Source organism: Salvelinus alpinus, chromosome 10 (genome assembly GCF_045679555.1).
Source record: "Salvelinus alpinus chromosome 10, SLU_Salpinus.1, whole genome shotgun sequence".
NCBI lineage: Eukaryota > Metazoa > Chordata > Actinopteri > Salmoniformes > Salmonidae > Salvelinus > Salvelinus alpinus.
The window spans coordinates 76813206-76836158 of NC_092095.1; the positions used below are offsets into that span (position 1 = coordinate 76813206).

A 22953-nucleotide genomic window follows, 5' to 3' on the forward strand; every position below is an offset into this window, starting at 1 on the left:
GAGACATATGGTCAACCAGGGGCCGGACTCTAGAGGTGGGGGGGGGACAGAGACATATGGTCAACCAGGGGCCGGACTCTAGAGGTGGGGGGGGGGACAGAGACATATGGTCAACCAGGGGCCGGACTCTAGAGGTGGGGGGGGGGCAGAGACATATGGTCAACCAGGGGCCGGACTCTAGAGGTGGGGGGGGACAGAGACATATGGTCAACCAGGGGCCGGACTCTAGAGGTGGGGGGGGGACAGAGACATATGGTCAACCAGGGGCCGGACTCTAGAGGTGGGGGGGGGACAGAGACATATGGTCAACCAGGGGCCGGACTCTAGAGGTGGGGGGGGGTACAGAGACATATGGTCAACCAGGGGCCGGACTCTAGAGGTGGGGGGGGTACAGAGACATATGGTCAACCAGGGGCCGGACTCTAGAGGTGGGGGGGGGACAGAGACATATGGTCAACCAGGGGCCGGACTCTAGAGGTGGGGGGGGTACAGAGACATATGGTCAACCAGGGGCCGGACTCTAGAGGTGGGGGGGGTACAGAGACATATGGTCAACCAGGGGCCGGACTCTAGAGGTGGGGGGGGTACAGAGACATATGGTCAACCAGGGGCCGGACTCTAGAGGTGGGGGGGGGAAACATTGTAAGGGGAAAGAAAGTGAGCTATTAGCTAGGAGAAGACCAAGCCTTTACAGGTGGGCTACAGTAGTTAACATACAAGCTGTGGTTGGAGGACACAGGCCAGTCCAGACCCAGGAGGAACTGAGATCAGGTCAGTCCAGAACCAGGAAGTACTGAGATCAGGTCAGTCCAGACCCAGGAAGTACTGAGATCAGATCAGTCCAGAACCAGGAAGAACTGAGATCAGGTCAGTCCAGACCCAGGAAGTACTGAGATCAGGTCAGTCCAGACCCAGGAAGTACTGAGATCAGGTCAGTCCAGAACCAGGAAGTACTGAGATCAGGTCAGTCCAGAACCAGGAAGTACTGAGATCAGGTCAGTCCAGACCCAGGAAGTACTGAGATCAGATCAGTCCAGACCCAGGAAGTACTAAGATCAGGTCAGTCCAGACGAGTAGTGAGACAAGGAACCTGACAGGGTTGAACAAGTGTGTGTGTGTGTGTGTGTGTGTGTGTGTGTGTGTGTGTGTGTGTGTGTGTGTGTGTGTGTGTGTGTGTGTGTGTGTGTGTGTGTGTGTGTGTGTGTGTGTGTGTGTGTGTGTTTATCCTACCTGACAGGGTTGCTGGTGAGGGAGACACGGAGAGAGTCCAGACAGGCCATGAGGCGTTCGTCAGTCACTCCTGACTTCAGCTCCCCCAGGAACTCCTGAGGGGAAATCTGATGACTTCTACACACACTGCCCTGGGGGGGAAAGGAGAGGAGAGACAGATTAATACAGGAGTTTCAAAGAACACACAAAAGAAAACACACAAAAGGACCAGACACAGACAAACCTATACATCTACAAAAACTATTCAAATTAAACACACACTTACAAACACACAAAAACAATTCATACAAAAAAAATTTCCTCAACAAATATTGAGCATGACGTTTCTCTCCGGAATGTGTTAACTTTAGGATCAGACCCTTTGTTTAAATTTTTTACCTAAAATGACATTCTCAAATCTAACTGCCCATGCGAAAGGAAACGCTTTTGAAGTTGGTGGAAATGTGAATCTAATGTAGGAGAATATAACACATTAGATCTTGTAAAAGATAATACAATGAAAAAACATGCTTTATTTTTAATTTTTTTATCATCTTTGAAATGAAAGAGAAAGCCCATAATGTATTGTTCCAGCCTAGGAGCAATTTAGATTTTGGCCACTAGATGGCAGCAGTGTGTGCAAAGTTTTAAAATGATACAATGAACCATTGCATTTCTGTTAAAAAATGTTTATCAAGACTGCACAAATGTGCCTAATTGTTTTATTAATACATTTTCAAGATCGTAACTGTGCACTCTCCTCAAACAATAGCATGGTATTATTTCACTGTAATAGCTACTGTAAATTGGACAGTGCAGTTAGATTAACAAGAATTTGAGCTTTCTGACAATATCAGATATGTCTATGTCCTGGGAAATGTTCTTGTTACTTACATCCTCATGCTAATCACATTAGCCTACGCTACCTCAACCGTCCCGCGGGTGGGGGTGGGGGGGGGGGGGGGGGGGGGCGATCTTGTAGAGGTTAAATATGTAAATCTTCTCTCTCCATGCTACAGTTAAACTACTGAAACCCTGTCCTGTTAGCAGTAAAAACTACTGAAACCCTGTCCTGTTAGCAGTTAAAAACTACTGAAACCCCGTCCTGTTAGCAGTTAAACTACTGAAACCCTGTCCTGTTAGCAGTTAAAAACTACTGAAACCCCGTCCTGTTAGCAGTTAAACTACTGAAACCCTGTCCTGTTAGCAGTTAAACTACTGAAACCCTGTCCTGTTAGCAGTTAAAAACTACTGAAACCCTGTCATGTTATCAAGTTAAAAACTACTGAAACCCTGTCCTGTTAGCAGTTAAACACTACTGAAACCCTGTCCTGTTAGCAGTTAAAAACTACTGAAACCCTGTCCTGTTAGCAGTTAAAAACTACTGAAACCCTGTCCTGTTAGTAGTTAAAAACTACTGAAACCCTGTCCTGTTAGCAGTTAAAAACTACTGAAACCCTGTCATGTTATCAAGTTAAAAACTACTGAAACCCTGTCCTGTTAGCAGTTAAACACTACTGAAACCCTGTCCTGTTAGCAGTTAAACTACTGAAACCCTGTCCTGTTAACAGTTAAACTACTGAAACCCTGTCCTGTTAGCAGTTAAACACTACTGAAACCCTGTCCTGTTAGCAGTTAAACTACTGAAACCCTGTCCTGTTAGCAGTTAAACACTACTGAAACCCTGTCCTGTTAGCAGTTAAACTACTGAAACCCTGTCCTGTTAGCAGTTAAAAACTACTGAAACCCTGTCATGTTATCAAGTTAAAAACTACTGAAACCCTGTCCTGTTAGCAGTTAAACACTACTGAAACCCTGTCCTGTTAGCAGTTAAAAACTACTGAAACCCTGTCCTGTTAGCAGTTAAAAACTACTGAAACCCTGTCCTGTTAGCAGTTAAAAACTACTGAAACCCTGTCATGTTATCAAGTTAAAAACTACTGAAACCCTGTCCTGTTAGCAGTTAAACACTACTGAAACCCTGTCCTGTTAGCAGTTAAACTACTGAAACCCTGTCCTGTTAACAGTTAAACTACTGAAACCCTGTCCTGTTAGCAGTTAAACACTACTGAAACCCTGTCCTGTTAGCAGTTAAACTACTGAAACCCTGTCCTGTTAGCAGTTAAACTACTGAAACCCTGTCCTGTTAGCAGTTAAACTACTGAAACCCTGTCCTGTTAGCAGTTAAACTACTGAAACCCTGTCCTGTTAGCAGTTAAACTACTGAAACCCTGTCCTGTTAGCAGTTAAACTACTGAAACCCTGTCCTGTTAGCAGTTAAACACTACTGAAACCCTGTCATGTTAATAGTTAAACACTACTGAAACTCTGTCCTGTTAGCAGTTAAACACTACTGAAACCCTGTCCTGTTAGTAGTTAAACTACTGAAACCCTGTCCTGTTAGCAGTTAAACTACTGAAACCCTGTCCTGTTAGCAGTTAAACTACTGAAACCCTGTCCTGTTAGCAGTTAAACTACTGAAACCCTGTCCTGTTAGCAGTTAAACACTACTGAAACCCTGTCCTGTTAGTAGTTAAACTACTGAAACCCTGTCCTGTTAGTAGTTAAACTACTGAAACCCTGTCCTGTTAGCAGTTAAAAACTACTGAAACCCTGTCCTGTTAGCAGTTAAACTACTGAAACCCTGTCCTGTTAGCAGTTAAACACTACTTAAACCCTGTCCTGTTAGTAGTTAAACTACTGAAACCCTGTCCTGTTAGCAGTTAAACTACTGAAACTCTGTCCTGTTAGCAGTTAAACTACTGAAACCCTGTCCTGTTAGCAGTTAAAAACTACTGAAACCCCGTCCTGTTAGCAGTTAAACTACTGAAACCCTGTCCTGTTAGCAGTTAAACTACTGAAACCCTGTCCTGTTAGCAGTTAAACTACTGAAACCCCGTCCTGTTAGCAGTTAAACTACTGAAACCCTGTCCTGTTAGCAGTTAAACTACTGAAACCCTGTCCTGTTAGCAGTTAAAAACTACTGAAACCCTGTCATGTTATCAAGTTAAAAACTACTGAAACCCTGTCCTGTTAGCAGTTAAACACTACTGAAACCCTGTCCTGTTAGCAGTTAAAAACTACTGAAACCCTGTCCTGTTAGCAGTTAAAAACTACTGAAACCCTGTCCTGTTAGCAGTTAAAAACTACTGAAACCCTGTCATGTTATCAAGTTAAAAACTACTGAAACCCTGTCCTGTTAGCAGTTAAACACTACTGAAACCCTGTCCTGTTAGTAGTTAAACTACTGAAACCCTGTCCTGTTAGCAGTTAAACTACTGAAACCCTGTCCTGTTAGCAGTTAAACTACTGAAACCCTGTCCTGTTAGCAGTTAAACTACTGAAACCCTGTCCTGTTAGCAGTTAAACACTACTGAAACCCTGTCCTGTTAGTAGTTAAACTACTGAAACCCTGTCCTGTTAGTAGTTAAACTACTGAAACCCTGTCCTGTTAGCAGTTAAAAACTACTGAAACCCTGTCCTGTTAGCAGTTAAACTACTGAAACCCTGTCCTGTTAGCAGTTAAACTACTGAAACCCTGTCCTGTTAGCAGTTAAACTACTGAAACCCTGTCCTGTTAGCAGTTAAAAACTACTGAAACCCTGTCCTGTTAGCAGTTAAAAACTACTGAAACCCTGTCCTGTTAGCAGTTAAAAACTACTGAAACCCTGTCCTGTTAGTAGTTAAACTACTGAAACCCTGTCCTGTTAGCAGTTAAACTACTGAAACCCTGTCCTGTTAGCAGTTAAACTACTGAAACCCTGTCCTGTTAGCAGTTAAAAACTACTGAAACCCCGTCCTGTTAGCAGTTAAACTACTGAAACCCTGTCCTGTTAGCAGTTAAAAACTACTGAAACCCCGTCCTGTTAGCAGTTAAACTACTGAAACCCTGTCCTGTTAGCAGTTAAACTACTGAAACCCTGTCCTGTTAGCAGTTAAAAACTACTGAAACCCTGTCATGTTATCAAGTTAAAAACTACTGAAACCCTGTCCTGTTAGCAGTTAAACACTACTGAAACCCTGTCCTGTTAGCAGTTAAAAACTACTGAAACCCTGTCCTGTTAGCAGTTAAAAACTACTGAAACCCTGTCCTGTTAGCAGTTAAAAACTACTGAAACCCTGTCCTGTTAGCAGTTAAAAACTACTGAAACCCTGTCCTGTTAGCAGTTAAAAACTACTGAAACCCTGTCCTGTTAGCAGTTAAAAACTACTGAAACCCTGTCCTGTTAGCAGTTAAAAACTACTGAAACCCTGTCCTGTTAGCAGTTAAAAACTACTGAAACCCTGTCCTGTTAGCAGTTAAAAACTACTGAAACCCCATCCTGTTAACAGTTAAACTACTGAAACCCTGTCCTGTTAGCAGTTAAACACTACTGAAACCCTGTCCTGTTAACAGTTAAACTACTGAAACCCTGTCCTGTTAGCAGTTAAAAACTACTGAAACCCTGTCATGTTATCAAGTTAAAAACTACTGAAACCCTGTCCTGTTAGCAGTTAAACACTACTGAAACCCTGTCCTGTTAGCAGTTAAAAACTACTGAAACCCTGTCATGTTATCAAGTTAAAAACTACTGAAACCCTGTCCTGTTAGCAGTTAAACTACTGAAACCCTGTCCTGTTAGCAGTTAAACACTACTGAAACCCTGTCCTGTTAGCAGTTAAAAACTACTGAAACCCTGTCATGTTATCAAGTTAAAAACTACTGAAACCCTGTCCTGTTAGCAGATGCAAATTGGTGTTGTGTTCAGCAAGAGTCACTGCGTAATTAATACATTCTTTTACAAAATGGCCATTTCATATTGGAACAACTGGCAAATCAGTAAGAGCTGGAAAAATATCCCCCAGAACAAAACACACTGCAAACGTTATAACCATTAGATATTCAGAGAGTTATTTCACAAGCTGTTAGAATATGTGTCTGTTTCTAGTTTGTTTTTTTATGACTATTTGTTCATACAGTTCATACAGGGGGGGGGGGGGGGGGGGGGGGCGATCTTGTAGAGGTTAAATATGTAAATCTTCTCTCTCCATGCTACAGTTAAACTACTGAAACCCTGTCCTGTTAGCAGTAAAAACTACTGAAACCCTGTCCTGTTAGCAGTTAAAAACTACTGAAACCCCGTCCTGTTAGCAGTTAAACTACTGAAACCCTGTCCTGTTAGCAGTTAAAAACTACTGAAACCCCGTCCTGTTAGCAGTTAAACTACTGAAACCCTGTCCTGTTAGCAGTTAAACTACTGAAACCCTGTCCTGTTAGCAGTTAAAAACTACTGAAACCCTGTCATGTTATCAAGTTAAAAACTACTGAAACCCTGTCCTGTTAGCAGTTAAACACTACTGAAACCCTGTCCTGTTAGCAGTTAAAAACTACTGAAACCCTGTCCTGTTAGCAGTTAAAAACTACTGAAACCCTGTCCTGTTAGCAGTTAAAAACTACTGAAACCCTGTCCTGTTAGCAGTTAAAAACTACTGAAACCCTGTCATGTTATCAAGTTAAAAACTACTGAAACCCTGTCCTGTTAGCAGTTAAACACTACTGAAACCCTGTCCTGTTAGTAGTTAAACTACTGAAACCCTGTCCTGTTAGCAGTTAAACTACTGAAACCCTGTCCTGTTAGCAGTTAAACTACTGAAACCCTGTCCTGTTAGCAGTTAAACTACTGAAACCCTGTCCTGTTAGCAGTTAAACACTACTGAAACCCTGTCCTGTTAGTAGTTAAACTACTGAAACCCTGTCCTGTTAGTAGTTAAACTACTGAAACCCTGTCCTGTTAGCAGTTAAAAACTACTGAAACCCTGTCCTGTTAGCAGTTAAACTACTGAAACCCTGTCCTGTTAGCAGTTAAACTACTGAAACCCTGTCCTGTTAGCAGTTAAACTACTGAAACCCTGTCCTGTTAGCAGTTAAAAACTACTGAAACCCTGTCCTGTTAGCAGTTAAAAACTACTGAAACCCTGTCCTGTTAGCAGTTAAAAACTACTGAAACCCTGTCCTGTTAGTAGTTAAACTACTGAAACCCTGTCCTGTTAGCAGTTAAACTACTGAAACCCTGTCCTGTTAGCAGTTAAACTACTGAAACCCTGTCCTGTTAGCAGTTAAAAACTACTGAAACCCCGTCCTGTTAGCAGTTAAACTACTGAAACCCTGTCCTGTTAGCAGTTAAAAACTACTGAAACCCCGTCCTGTTAGCAGTTAAACTACTGAAACCCTGTCCTGTTAGCAGTTAAACTACTGAAACCCTGTCATGTTAGCAGTTAAAAACTACTGAAACCCTGTCATGTTATCAAGTTAAAAACTACTGAAACCCTGTCCTGTTAGCAGTTAAACACTACTGAAACCCTGTCCTGTTAGCAGTTAAAAACTACTGAAACCCTGTCCTGTTAGCAGTTAAAAACTACTGAAACCCTGTCCTGTTAGCAGTTAAAAACTACTGAAACCCTGTCCTGTTAGCAGTTAAAAACTACTGAAACCCTGTCCTGTTAGCAGTTAAAAACTACTGAAACCCTGTCCTGTTAGCAGTTAAAAACTACTGAAACCCTGTCCTGTTAGCAGTTAAAAACTACTGAAACCCTGTCCTGTTAGCAGTTAAAAACTACTGAAACCCTGTCCTGTTAGCAGTTAAAAACTACTGAAACCCCGTCCTGTTAACAGTTAAACTACTGAAACCCTGTCCTGTTAGCAGTTAAACACTACTGAAACCCTGTCCTGTTAACAGTTAAACTACTGAAACCCTGTCCTGTTAGCAGTTAAAAACTACTGAAACCCTGTCATGTTATCAAGTTAAAAACTACTGAAACCCTGTCCTGTTAGCAGTTAAACACTACTGAAACCCTGTCCTGTTAGCAGTTAAAAACTACTGAAACCCTGTCATGTTATCAAGTTAAAAACTACTGAAACCCTGTCCTGTTAGCAGTTAAACTACTGAAACCCTGTCCTGTTAGCAGTTAAACACTACTGAAACCCTGTCCTGTTAGCAGTTAAAAACTACTGAAACCCTGTCATGTTATCAAGTTAAAAACTACTGAAACCCTGTCCTGTTAGCAGATGCAAATTGGTGTTGTGTTCAGCAAGAGTCACTGCGTAATTAATACATTCTTTTACAAAATGGCCATTTCATATTGGAACAACTGGCAAATCAGTAAGAGCTGGAAAAATATCCCCCAGAACAAAACACACTGCAAACGTTATAACCATTAGATATTCAGAGAGTTATTTCACAAGCTGTTAGAATATGTGTCTGTTTCTAGTTTGTTTTTTTATGACTATTTGTTCATACAGTTCATATAATAATGCATTGATGCATTACCCTTTAACCCCTCTTCCTTCATCTACGATGTTTGTTGCTGTTCGGTCTTATTTTCAGAGTATCTCAAAATGACTGACAGAATCAATGAGGGGACGGTGTTGGATAATGGGGGTGGACGGAGACTGTTGAATAATGGGGGTGGACGGAGACTGTGTTGAATAATGGGGGTGGACGGAGACTGTGTTGAATAATGGGGGTGGACGGAGACTGTGTTGAATAATGGGGGTGGACGGAGACTGTGTTGAATAATGGGGGTGGACGGAGACTGTGTTGAATAATGGGGGTGGACGGAGACTGTTGAATAATTCCAACCATTCCAGTGTTTTTTTAGTTTTTTTAGTTTTTATTTTACTTGCTGTGTTGTACTCACTTCGCCTCCATGGCCTTTTATATTTTTATTTATTTATACATATATTTGTTTGCCTTCACCTCCCTTATCTCACCTCACTTGCTCACATTGTATATAGACTTATTTTTTTTCACTGTATTATTGACTATATGTTTGTTTTACTCCATGTGTAACTATGTGTTGTTGTATGTGTCGAACTGCTTTGCTTTATCTTGGCCATGTCGCAATTGTAAATGAGAACGTGTTCTCAATTTGCCTACATGGTTAAATAAAGGTTAAATAAAATAAAATTAAAATAAAATAATGGGGGTGGACGGAGACTGTGTTGAATAATGGGGGTGGACGGAGACTGTGTTGAATAATGGGGGTGGACGGAGACTGTTGAATATTGGGGGTGGACGGAGACTGTGTTGAATAATGGGGGTGGACGGAGACTGTTGAATAATGGGGGTGGACGGAGACTGTTGAATAATGGGGGTGGACGGAGACTGTGTTGAATAATGGGGGTGGACGGAGACTGTTGAATAATGGGGGTGGACGGAGACTGTGTTGAATAATGGGGGTGGACGGAGACTGTTGAATAATGGGGGTGGACGGAGACTGTTGAATAATGGGGGTGGACGGAGACTGTGTTGAATAATGGGGGTGGACGGAGACTGTGTTGAATAATGGGGGTGGATGGAGACTGTGTTGAATAATGGGGGTGGATGGAGAATGTGTTGAATAACGGGGGTGGACGGAGACTGTGTTGAATAATGGGGGTGGACGGCGACTGTGTTGAATAATGGGGGTGGACGGAGACTGTGTTGAATAATGGGGGTGGATGGAGACTGTGTTGAATAATGGGGGTGGACGGAGACTGTTGAATAATGGGGGTGGACGGAGACTGTTGAATAATGGGGGTGGACGGAGACTGTGTTGAATAATGGGGGTGGACGGAGACTGTTGAATAATGGGGGTGGACGGAGACTGTGTTGAATAATGGGGGTGGACGGAGACTGTGTTGAATAATGGGGGTGGACGGAGACTGTGTTGAATAATGGGGGTGGACGGAGACTGTTGAATAATGGGGGTGGACGGAGACTGTTGAATAATGGGGGTGGACGGAGACTGTGTTGAATAATGGGGGTGGACGGAGACTGTGTTGAATAATGGGGGTGGATGGAGACTGTGTTGAATAATGGGGGTGGATGGAGAATGTGTTGAATAACGGGGGTGGACGGAGACTGTGTTGAATAATGGGGGTGGACGGCGACTGTGTTGAATAATGGGGGTGGACGGAGACTGTGTTGAATAATGGGGGTGGATGGAGACTGTGTTGAATAATGGGGGTGGACGGAGACTGTGTTGAATAATGGGGGTGGACGGAGACTGTGTTGAATAATGGGGGTGGATGGAGACTGTGTTGAATAATGGGGGTGGATGGAGACTGTGTTGAATAACGGGGGTAGACGGAGACTGTGTTGAATAACGGGGGTGGACGGAGACTGTGTTGAATAACGGGGGTGGATGGAGACTGTGTTGAATAACGGGGGTGGATGGAGACTGGACCAAACCAGTCAGACTGTGGCTGGTGGTCAATGGAGACCAGAGGTTCAGTCTGCTTTTTCTGATTAAAACAAAGACAACATCTCCAGGTCTCTCTCTCTTCTGATTGGAACAAAGACAACATCTCCCTGTCTCTCTCTCTTCTGATTGGAACAAAGACAACATCTCCCTGTCTCTCTCTCTTCTGATTGGAACAAAGACAACATCTCCCTGTCTCTCTCTCTTCTGATTGGAACAAAGACAACATCTCCAGGTCTCTCTCTCTTCTGATTAAAACAAAGACAACATCTCCCTGTCTCTCTCTCTTCTGATTGGAACAAAGACAACATCTCCCTCTCTCAGGGATCTTTCTGTTATAGATTGTTTTTCGGGACGGTTAAGACCAAAGTATAAAAATAAATATCAATACTATATAAACTGTGCAGACAAAGTATTCAGACTTCTTCCCACTTTATTACGTTACGGCCTTATTCTAAAATGGAAATATAACATTTACATAAGAATTCAGACTCTTTACACAGTACTTTGTTGAAGCAATTTAGGCAGCGATTACAACCTCGAGACTTCAAACTTCTTCCATTTAAGAATGAAGAAGGCCACTGTGGTTAGTGTTGGAGCAGGTAGGAGGTGAGAGCAGTAAGACAGAATGGTTTAGTGTTGGAGCAGGTAGGAGGTGAGAGCAGTAAGACAGAATGGTTTAGTGTTGGAGCAGGTAGGAGGTGAGAGCAGTAAGACAGAATGGTTTAGTGTTGGAGCAGGTATGAGGTGAGAGCAGTAAGACAGAATGGTTTAGTGTTGGAGCAGGTAGGAGGTGAGAGCAGTAAGACAGAATGGTTTAGTGTTGGAGCAGGTAGGAGGTGAGAGCAGTAGGACAGAATGGTTTAGTGTTGGAGCAGGTAGGAGGTGAGAGCAGTAAGACAGAATGGTTTAGTGTTGGAGCAGGTAGGAGGTGAGAGCAGTAAGACAGAATGGTTTAGTGTTGGAGCAGGTAGGAGGTGAGAGCAGTAAGACAGAATGGTTTAGTGTTGGAGCAGGTAGGAGGCGAGAGCAGTAAGACAGAATGGTTTAGTGTTGGAGCAGGTAGGAGGTGAGAGCAGTAGGACAGAATGGTTTAGTGTTGGAGCAGGTAGGAGGTGAGAGCAGTAAGACAGAATGGTTTAGTGTTGGAGCAGGTAGGAGGCGAGAGCAGTAAGACAGAATGGTTTAGTGTTGGAGCAGGTAGGAGGTGAGAGCAGTAGGACAGAATGGTTTAGTGTTGGAGCAGGTAGGAGGTGAGAGCAGTAGGACAGAATGGTTTAGTGTTGGAGCAGGTAGGAGGTGAGGACTGAAGGATCTCTGTGGTGGCAGTGGAGGCGATAGCAGCTCTGTTTCCGTTCTCTCTGATTGGAGCGTTTCTCTGAACAGACCGCTGTAGATCACAGTTTACCAGTGAGCAGAACACACTCCCAGACCTGGGCTGCAGAAGTGCTTCATAAATATATTTTAACAACGTTTTTACTTTTACTACAAGTATTCTTCTCTGGGGTGCCTCTCTCTTGCTCCTCTGTTGAGGCCTCCAGGTCATAAATTAACTCCGGAGGACTCGGGAGACATAGTACATTCCAAATGGCACCCTAATCCCTATATAGTACACTACTTTAGACCTGATCCTTAGAGGCTCTGATCAAAGGGAGTGCACTATATAGGGAGCCATTTGGGGAGCATCCAGAGAGTCTGGGCTGGCTGGCTCCGTCAGTGGGCTGGCTGAGAGTCTCTGAGCTTTGGCCCATAAAACAATAGGCCTTTCCCTGCACCTCCTTCCCTCTGGCCCTGATTGGAGTCTAAATCATGGAGTTGAGCTGCTCCATACTATGTCCTCTCCCTTTTCTCCCCCACATAGAGAGAGAGAGAGAGAGAGACAACGAGAGAGAGCGAGAACGAGAGAGAGAGCGAGAACGAGAGAGAGCGAGAGAGAGCGAGAGCGAGAGAGAGCGAGAGACAGACAGAGCGAGAGACAGACAGAGCGAGAGCCAGAGAGACAGAGCGAGAGACAGACAGAGCGAGAGCCAGAGAGACAGAGCGAGAGCCAGAGAGACAGAGCGAGAGCCAGAGAGACAGAGCGAGAGCCAGAGAGACAGAGCGAGAGCCAGAGAGACAGAGCGAGAGCCAGAGAGACAGAGAGAGAGCCAGAGAGACAGAGCGAGAGCCAGAGAGACAGAGCGAGAGCCAGAGAGACAGAGCGAGAGCCAGAGAGACAGAGCGAGAGCCAGAGAGACAGAGCGAGAGCCAGAGAGACAGAGCGAGAGCCAGAGAGACAGAGCGAGAGCCAGAGAGACAGAGCGAGAGCCAGAGCGAGAGACAGAGCGAGAGCCAGAGCGAGAGACAGAGCGAGAGCCAGAGCGAGAGACAGAGCGAGAGCCAGAGCGAGAGACAGAGCGAGAGCCAGAGCGAGAGCCAGAGCGAGAGACAGAGCGAGAGCCAGAGCGAGAGACAGAGCGAGAGCCAGAGCGAGAGACAGAGCGAGAGCCAGAGCGAGAGACAGAGCGAGAGACAGAGCGAGAGCCAGAGAGACAGAGCGAGAGCCAGAGAGACAGAGCGAGAGCCAGAGAGACAGAGCGAGAGCCAGAGAGACAGAGCGAGAGCCAGAGAGACAGAGCGAGAGCCAGAGAGACAGAGCGAGAGCCAGAGAGACAGAGCGAGAGCCAGAGAGACAGAGCGAGAGCCAGAGAGACAGAGCGAGAGTCAGAGAGACAGAGCGAGAGCCAGAGAGACAGAGCGAGAGCCAGAGAGACAGACAGAGCGAGGGACAGACAGAGCGAGGGACAGACAGAGCGAGGGACAGACAGAGCGAGGGACAGACAGAGCGAGGGACAGACAGAGCGAGGGACAGACAGAGCGAGGGACAGACAGAGCGAGGGACAGACAGAGCGAGGGACAGACAGAGCGAGGGACAGACAGAGCGAGGGACAGACAGAGCGAGGGACAGACAGAGCGAGGGACAGACAGAGCGAGGGACAGACAGAGCGAGGGACAGACAGAGCGAGGGACAGACAGAGCGAGGGACAGACAGAGCGAGGGACAGACAGAGCGAGGGACAGACAGAGCGAGGGACAGACAGAGCGAGGGACACTGCATACAGAATTCTGCAAAAATATCCTCCGTGTACAACGTAAAACACCAAATAATGCAGGCAGAGCAGTATTAGGATCATTCCCGCTAATGATCAAAATCCAGAAAAGAGACGTTAAATTCTACAACCACCTAAAAGGAAATGATTCCCAAACCTTCCATAACAAAGCCATCACCTACAGAGAGATGAACCTGGAGAAGAGTCCCCTAAGCAAGCTGGTCCTGGGGCTCTGTTCACAAACACAAACACACCCCACAGAGCCCCAGGACAGCAACACAACTAGACCCAACCAAATCATGAGATAACAAAAAGAGAGCGAGAGAGCGAGAGCGAGAGAGAGCGAGAGAGAGTCCCTTGCGGAGGCCTGTCTCAGTGGACTAAACCATTGCGGAGGCCTGTCTCAGTGGACTAATCCATTGCGGAGGCCTGTCTCAGTGGACTAATCCATTGTGGAGGCCGGTCTCAGTGGACTAAACCATTGTGGAGGCCTGTCTCAGTGGACTGATCCATTGTGGAGGCCTGTCTCAGTGGACTAAACCATTGTGGAGGCCGGTCTCAGTGGACTAAACCATTGTGGAGGCCTGTCTCAGTGGACTAATCCATTGCGGAGGCCTGTCTCAGTGGACTAAACCATTGTGGAGGCCTGTCTCAGTGGACTAAACCATTGTGGAGGCCTGTCTCAGTGGACTAAACCATTGTGGAGGCCTGTCTCAGTGGACTAAACCATTGTGCAGGCCTGTCTCAGTGGACTAAACCATTGCGGAGGCCTGTCTCAGTGGACTAAACCATTGAGGAGGCGGCGGGGATGGTTCACCACAATCACCAGTAGAACATTTACCGTTCTCGTCTACAATGTTTGGTTAGGGTCATTTCTGTTAATGTATTCAATATATTATTATTCCTGTCGTTTATCCTTCTCATTGTCTGATTGGACACGTTGTTTGCAGAGCCTTCAACCTCGGCTACACTTGTGAGGAACACGTCTTGGTTTAGTTCATTCCATTTACGAGTCAATTTATTCACTGTCTTTTGTTTTGTAGCTCCTGTCAATGTTGTGTAAGGACACACCTGATTACACATAGAAGTAGGTCTATAGACTACCTGGCCCTGATTACACATAGAAGTAGGTCTATAGACTACCTGATTACACATAGAAGTAGGTCTATAGACTACCTGATTACACATAGAAGTAGGTCTATAGACTACCTGGCCCTGATTACACATAGAAGTAGGTCTATAGGCTACCTGGCCTGATTACACATAGAAGTAGGTCTATAGACTACCTGATTACACATAGAAGTAGGTCTATAGACTACCTGGCCCTGATTACACATAGAAGTAGGTCTATAGACTACCTGATTACACATAGAAGTAGGTCTATAGACTACCTGGCCCTGATTACACATAGAAGTAGGTCTATAGACTACCTGATTACACATAGAAGTAGGTCTATAGACTACCTGATTACACATAGAAGTAGGTCTATAGACTACCTGATTACACATAGAAGTAGGTCTATAGACTACCTGGCCCTGATTACACATAGAAGTAGGTCTATAGACTACCTGGCCTGATTACACATAGAAGTAGGTCTATAGACTACCTGATTACACATAGAAGTAGGTCTATAGACTACCTGGCCCTGATTACACATAGAAGTAGGTCTATAGACTACCTGGTTACACATAGAAGTAGGTCTATAGACTACCTGGCCTGATTACACATAGAAGTAGGTCTATAGACTACCTGATTACACATAGAAGTAGGTCTATAGACTACCTGGCCCTGATTACACATAGAAGTAGGTCTATAGACTACCTGGTTACACATAGAAATAGGTATATAGACTACCTGATTACACATAGAAGTAGGTCTATAGACTACCTGGCCCTGATTACACATAGAAGTAGGTCTATAGACTACCTGGCCCTGATTACACATAGAAGTAGGTCTATAGACTACCTGGCCCTGATTACACATAGAAGTAGGTCTATAGGCTACCTGGCCCTGATTACACATAGAAGTAGGTCTATAGGCTACCTGGCCCTGATTACACATAATGTGCACATGTAGGCCTATAAATGTGCCCATTTGGGGATCTGATTAGTATTTCTGATTGTCGTAACTCACCATCAATGTGGAGCTTCTCAAAGTAGTTTTTTCTTCATCTCAAAACAGCAAGTAAACAAAGTCTGTTTTTACATATATTGAGAATTACAATTGTTCCTCAACGTTGCACATTAAAAAACCTTTCCAGCTCTCTTTCGATAACCACTCGGAGTGAAAGGGGGAAAACGTCATGCTCTGATACGGTGGAAACCATTTAAAAACCTTTCCAGCTCTCTTTCGATAACCACTCGGAGTGAAAGGGGGGAAACGTCATGCTCTGATACGGTGGAAACCATTAAAAACCTTTCCAGCTCTCTTTCGATAACCACTCGGAGTGAGAGGGGGAAAACGTCATGCTCTGATACGGTGGAAACCATTTAAAACCTTTCCAGCTCTCTTTCGATAACCACTCGGAGTGAGAGGGGGAAAACGTCATGCTCTGATACGGTGGAAACCATTAAAAACCTTTCCAGCTCTCTTTCGATAACCACTCGGAGTGAGAGGGGGGAAACGTCATGCTCTGATACGGTGGAAACCATTAAAAACCTTTCCAGCTCTCTTTCGATAACCACTCGGAGTGAGAGGGGGAAAACGTCATGCTCTGATACGGTGGAAACCATTTAAAAAAGCCTACCTAATTACTTCTTATTCATTAGCCAAATGGTCTACAGTTATGTCTGTCTGTATGGAGCTCACTTGAGGGAGGAACTCTTGAGGGCACAGAATATTTTATACAATGTAGCAAGTTAACTAGTGTGAGCTTCAGACCTGACAAGTTAATAGTTGATACATTTCAAGGAGCTTCAGAGCTGACAAGTTAATAGTTGATACAATGTTTCAAGGAGCTTCAGGCCTGACAAGTTAATAGTTGATACAATGTTTCAAGGAGCTTCAGGCCTGACAAGTTAATAGTTGATACAATGTTTCAAGGAGCTTCAGAACTGACAAGTTAATAGTTGATACAATGTTTCAAGGAGCTTCAGACCTGACAAGTTAATAGTTGATACAATGTTTCAAGGAGCTTCAGGCCTGACACAAGTTAATAGTTGATACAATGTTTCAAGGAGCTTCAGACCTGACAAGTTAATAGTTGATACAATGTTTCAAGGAGCTTCAGGCCTGACACAAGTTAATAGTTGATACAGTGTTTCAAGGAGCTTCAGGCTTTTTTTGTCGGCTATTTTTAAAATAGTTGGTAATAGAAGTTACTTTTAGAATTTTGATTAACAACAATGATTGAGACAAAAACGTTTTAATAAATTAAACTGTTCCACGAAAATGTGCATTTGAAAATCATAACAGGCACACAGATCGGTAGAAATGGTAAGGCATTCAAATGGAAAGGGTTGCCGACCGCTGGCGTAGCCTATTACCTATTGCCAAGTACAGGAGAATAACAGCAGAATCTGTGAAGGCCAACAGAATCTGTTGGGGTAGGGACCAGGTTAGGCTATCTTGATCTCTGGCTCCCTCGAGTCATTTGTGTCTTAATTATTTAAAATCACAGTGTGCTTAAAGCATCAGACAAGATCAATAGCAACATATAGTTGATTGTATTAACAGGGTGTGTCTATATATGGGGAAATACAAGTTTTAACATTTAGACCAATCGATTGGTCGAAAGAACAGACGACTATGTCGACCAACATTTTAAAATTCTCATTTTGGGGGGTGGGGGGGGGCTTCCCTACTGGCCACTGGCTGAACTGCACTTGTTTCCCAGGAATTAGTATTATTTTTTTAATTCCTTTATTTAACTAGGCAAGTCAATTAAGAACAAATTCTTCTTTCATTGACGGCCTACCGGGGAACAGTGGGTTAACTGCCTTGTTCACGGGCAGAACGACAGATTTGTACCTTGTCAGCTCGGGGATTCGATCTCGCAACCTTTCGGTTACTAGTCCAACGCTCTAACCACCAGGCTACCTGCCGCCCCACTCTAACCACTAGGCTACCTGGCGCCCCCCTCTAACCACTAGGCTGCCTGCCTCCCCCCTCTAACCACTAGGCTACCTGCCGCCCCCCTCTAACCACTAGGCTACCTGGCGCCCCCCTCTAACCACTAGGCTACCTGGCGCCCCCCTCTAACCACTAGGCTACCTGCCTCCCCCCTCTAACCACTAGGCTACCTGCCGCCCCCCTCTAACCACTAGGCTACCTGGCGCCCCCCTCTAACCACTAGGCTACCTGCCTCCCCCCTCTAACCACTAGGCTACCTGCCTCCCCCCTCTAACCACTAGGCCACCTGCCGCCCCCCTCTAACCACTAGGCCACCTGCCTCCCCCCTCTAACCACTAGGCCACCTGCCTCCCCCCTCTAACCACTAGGCCACCTGCCTCCCCCCTCTAACCACTAGGCCACCTGCCTCCCCCCTCTAACCACTAGGCTACCTGGCGCCCCCCTCTAACCACTAGGCTACCTGCCGGCCCCCTCTAACCACTAGGCTACCTGGCGCCCCCCTCTAACCGGCTACCTGGCACCCCCCTCTAACCACTAGGCTACCTGCCTCCCCCCTCTAACCACTAGGCTACCTGGCGTCCCCCTCTAACCACTAGGCTACCTGGCGCCCCCCTCTAACCACTAGGCCACCTGGCGCCCCCCTCTAACCACTAGGCCACCTGCCGCCCCCCTCTAACCACTAGGCTACCTGCCTCCCCCCTCTAACCACTAGGCTACCTGCCTCCCCCCTCTAACCACTAGGCTACCTGCCTCCCCCCTCTAACCACTAGGCTACCTGGCGCCCCCCTCTAACCACTAGGCTACCTGCCTCCCCCCACTAACCACTAGGCCACCTGCCGCCCCCCTCTAACCACTAGGCTACCTGCCTCCCCCCTCTAACCACTAGGCTACCTGCCGCCCCCCCTCTAACCACTAGGCTACCTGCCTCCCCTCCTCTAACCACTAGGCTACCTGCCTCCCCCCTCTAACCACTAGGCTGCCTGCCTCCCCCCTCTAACCACTAGGCTACCTGGCGCCCCCCTCTAACCACTAGGCTACCTGGCGCCCCCCTCTAACCACTAGGCTACCTGCCGCCCCCCTCTAACCACTAGGCTACCTGCCTCCCCCCTCTAACCACTAGGCTACCTGCCTCCCCCCTCTAACCACTAGGCTACCTGCCTCCCCCCTCTAACCACTAGGCTACCTGGCGCCCCCCTCTAACCACTAGGTTACCTGCCTCCCCCCTCTAACCACTAGGCCACCTGCCGCCCCCCTCTAACCACTAGGCTACCTGCCTCCCCCCTCTAACCACTAGGCTACCTGCCTCCCCCCTCTAACCACTAGGCTACCTGCCTCCCCCCTCTAACCACTAGGCTACCTGCCTCCCCCCTCTAACCACTAGGCTACCTGCCTCCCCCCTCTAACCACTAGGCTACCTGCCTCCCCCCTCTAACCACTAGGCTACCTGCCTCCCCCCTCTAACCACTAGGCTACCTGGCGCCCCCCTCTAACCACTAGGCTACCTGGCGCCCCCCTCTAACCACTAGGCTACCTGCCTCCCCCCTCTAACCACTAGGCTACCTGCCTCCCCCCTCTAACCACTAGGCTACCTGCCTCCCCCCTCTAACCACTAGGCTACCTGGCGCCCCCTCTAACCGGCTACCTGGCGTCCCCCTCTAACCACTAGGATACCTAGCGCCCCCCCTCTAACCACTAGGATACCTAGCGCCCCCCCTCTAACCACTAGGCTACCTGGCGCCCCCTCTAACCACTAGGCTACCTGGCGCCCCATGGGACTGAATGTGTAGTCTTCCTACAGACCATATGTTTGATTGATGTATTTACAGATGTATTGTGAATCCGGGGTGTTTTCTGTACTCAGAACAGAGAGAAAAAGACCAGTGGTAGGAAAAATAAAATAATTATGCTGTTTTGTTGATGTAAAAAGTTCAGTTCCACCCACGTTAAAGACAACCATTCCTGGTAGCTTAATTAGACTTGTCTCGTCAATGTAAATCAATTCTGAATGCTATCATCTCCCACTCCAGACCACACAGCCTCTGGAAAAACATGCAAAGGAACATCATGGGGAAACAGGTAAATGTCAGACCTGCTACAAGGGATTGATGGGGCATTTAAAGGATAGGTCAGACAGTCAGGCACTAAAACCCTCATCCAGTCTATTCCTCCCCTAAAACACTACAACCCTCACCCCGTCTCTTCCTCCCCTAAAACACTACAACCCTCACCCCGTCTCTTCCTCCCCTAAAATACTACAACCCTCACCCCGTCTCCTCCTCCCCTAAAATACTACAACCCTCACCCCGTCTCTTCCTCCCCTAAAACACTACAACCCTCACCCGTCTCTTCCTCCCCTAAAATACTACAACCCTCACCCCGTCTCTTCCTCCCCTAAAACACTACAACCCTCACCCCGTCTCCTCCTCCCCTAAAATACTACAACCCTCACCCCGTCTCTTCCTCCCTTAAAACACTACAACCCTCACCCCGTCTCTTCCTCCCCTAAAATACTACAACCCTCACCCCGTCTCTTCCTCCCCTAAAACACTACAACCCTCACCCCGTCTCTTCCTCCCCTAAAACACTACAATGCAAAGGAACATCATGGGGAAACAGGTAAATGTCAGACCTGCTACAAGGGATTGATGGGGCATTTAAAGGATAGGTCAGACAGTCAGGCACTAAAACCCTCATCCAGTCTATTCCTCCCCTAAAACACTACAACCCTCACCCCGTCTCTTCCTCCCCTAAAACACTACAACCCTCACCCCGTCTCTTCCTCCCCTAAAATACTACAACCCTCACCCCGTCTCCTCCTCCCCTAAAATACTACAACCCTCACCCCGTCTCTTCCTCCCCTAAAACACTACAACCCTCACCCGTCTCTTCCTCCCCTAAAATACTACAACCCTCACCCCGTCTCTTCCTCCCCTAAAACACTACAACCCTCACCCCGTCTCCTCCTCCCCTAAAATACTACAACCCTCACCCCGTCTCTTCCTCCCTTAAAACACTACAACCCTCACCCCGTCTCTTCCTCCCCTAAAATACTACAACCCTCACCCCGTCTCTTCCTCCCCTAAAACACTACAACCCTCACCCCGTCTCTTCCTCCCCTAAAACACTACAACCCTCACCCCGTCTCTTCCTCCCCTAAAACACTACAACCCTCACCCCGTCTCTTCCTCCCCTAAAACACTACAACCCTCACCCCGTCTCTTCCTCCCCTAAAATACTACAACCCTCACCCCGTCTCTTCCTCCCCTAAAATACTACAACCCTCACCCCGTCTCTTCCTCCCCTAAAATACTACAACCCTCACCCCGTCTCTTCCTCCCCTAAAATAATACAACCCTCACCCCGTCTCTTCCTCCCCTAAAATACTACAACCCTCACCCCGTCTCTTCCTCCCCTAAAACACTACAACCCTCACCCCGTCTCTTCCTCCCCTAAAATACTACAACCCTCACCCCGTCTCTTCCTCCCCTAAAACACTACAACCCTCACCCCGTCTCTTCCTCCCCTAAAACACTACAACCCTCACCCCGTCTCTTCCTCCCCTAAAACACTACAACCCTCACCCCGTCTCTTCCTCCCCTAAAACACTACAACCCTCACCCCGTCTCTTCCTCCCCTAAAATACTACAACCCTCACCCCGTCTCTTCCTCCCCTAAAATACTACAACCCTCACCCCGTCTCTTCCTCCCCTAAAATACTACAACCCTCACCCCGTCTCTTCCTCCCCTAAAATAATACAACCCTCACCCCGTCTCTTCCTCCCCTAAAATACTACAACCCTCACCCCGTCTCTTCCTCCCCTAAAACACTACAACCCTCACCCCGTCTCTTCCTCCCCTAAAATAATACAACCCTCACCCCGTCTCTTCCTCCCCTAAAACACTACAACCCTCACCCCGTCTCTTCCTCCCCTAAAATAATACAACCCTCACCCCGTCTCTTCCTCCCCTAAAATACTACAACCCTCACCCCGTCTCTTCCTCCCCTAAAACACTACAACCCTCACCCCGTCTCTTCCTCCCCTAAAACACTACAACCCTCACCCCGTCTCTTCCTCCCCTAAAATACTACAACCCTCACCCCGTCTCTTCCTCCCCTAAAACACTACAACCCTCACCCCGTCTCTTCCTCCCCTAAAACACTACAACCCTCACCCCGTCTCTTCCTCCCCTAAAACACAACCCCCACCCCGTCTCTTCCTCCCCTAAAATACTACAACCCTCACCCCATCTTTTCCTCCCCTAAAATACTACAACCCTCACCCCGTCTCTTCCTCCCCTCCCCTAAAATAATACAACCCTCACCCCGTCTCTTCCTCCCCTAAAACACTAGAACCCTCACCCCGTCTCTTCCTCCCCTAAAATACTACAACCCTCACCCCGTCTCTTCCTCCCCTAAAACACTACAACCCTCACCCCGTCTCTTCCTCCCCTAAAATAATACAACCCTCACCCCGTCTCTTCCTCCCCTGCACTAAAATAGCAGTCAATGGCATTTGATTGGCAAGTTAATGAACCGTTACAGCCCTGGACTCAGTGAAGCATACAACCGTTACAGCCCTGGGCTCAGTGAAGCAGGATACCGTTACAGCCCTGGGCTCACTGAAGCAGGCAACCGTTACAGCCTTGGACTCAGTGAAGCAGACAGCCGTTACAGCCCTGGACTCAGTGAAGCAGGCAACCGATACAGCCCTGGGCTCAGTGAAGCAGGCAACCGTTACAGCCCTGGACTCAGTGAAGCAGGCAACCGTTACAGCCCTGGACTCAGTGAAGCAGGCAACCGTTACAGCCCTGGACTCAGTGAAGCAGGCAACCGTTACAGCCCTGGACTCAGTGAAGCAGGCAACCGTTACAGCCCTGGACTCAGTGAAGCAGGCAACCGTTATAGCCCTGGGCTGAGTGAAGCAGGCAACCGTTACAGCCCTGGACTCAGTGAAGCAGGCAACCGTTACAGCCCTGGACTCAGTGAAGCAGGCAACCGTTACAGCCCTGGACTCAGTGAAGCAGGCAACCGTTACAGCCCTGGACTCAGTGAAGCAGGCAACCGTTACAGCCCTGGACTCAGTGAAGCAGGCAACCGTTACAGCCCTGGGCTCAGTGAAGCAGGCAACAGTTACAGCCCTGGGCTCAGTGAAGCAGACAACCGATACAGCCCTGGACTCAGTGAAGCAGACAGCCGTTACAGCCCTGGACTCAGTGAAGCAGACAACCGTTACAGCCCTGGACTCAGTGAAGCAGACAGCCGTTACAGCCCTGGGCTCAGTGAAGCAGGCAACCGTTACAGCCCTGGGCTCAGTCAAGCAGACAACCGATACAGCCCTGGGCTCAGTGAAGCAGACACTGAT

General features: G+C 47.1%; 1 protein-coding gene across 1 annotated transcript in view; it reads right to left on the reverse strand.

Moving 5' to 3' along the window:
• The window catches only part of diaph3 (diaphanous-related formin 3), a 262445-nt gene that overhangs the window by 85145 nt on the left and 154347 nt on the right, over positions 1–22953 (reverse strand). The window contains exon 5 of the mRNA XM_071330919.1: positions 1231–1361. Within this exon, the coding sequence (XP_071187020.1) occupies positions 1231–1361 (131 nt within the window). The remainder of the gene's footprint in view (positions 1–1230; positions 1362–22953) is intronic.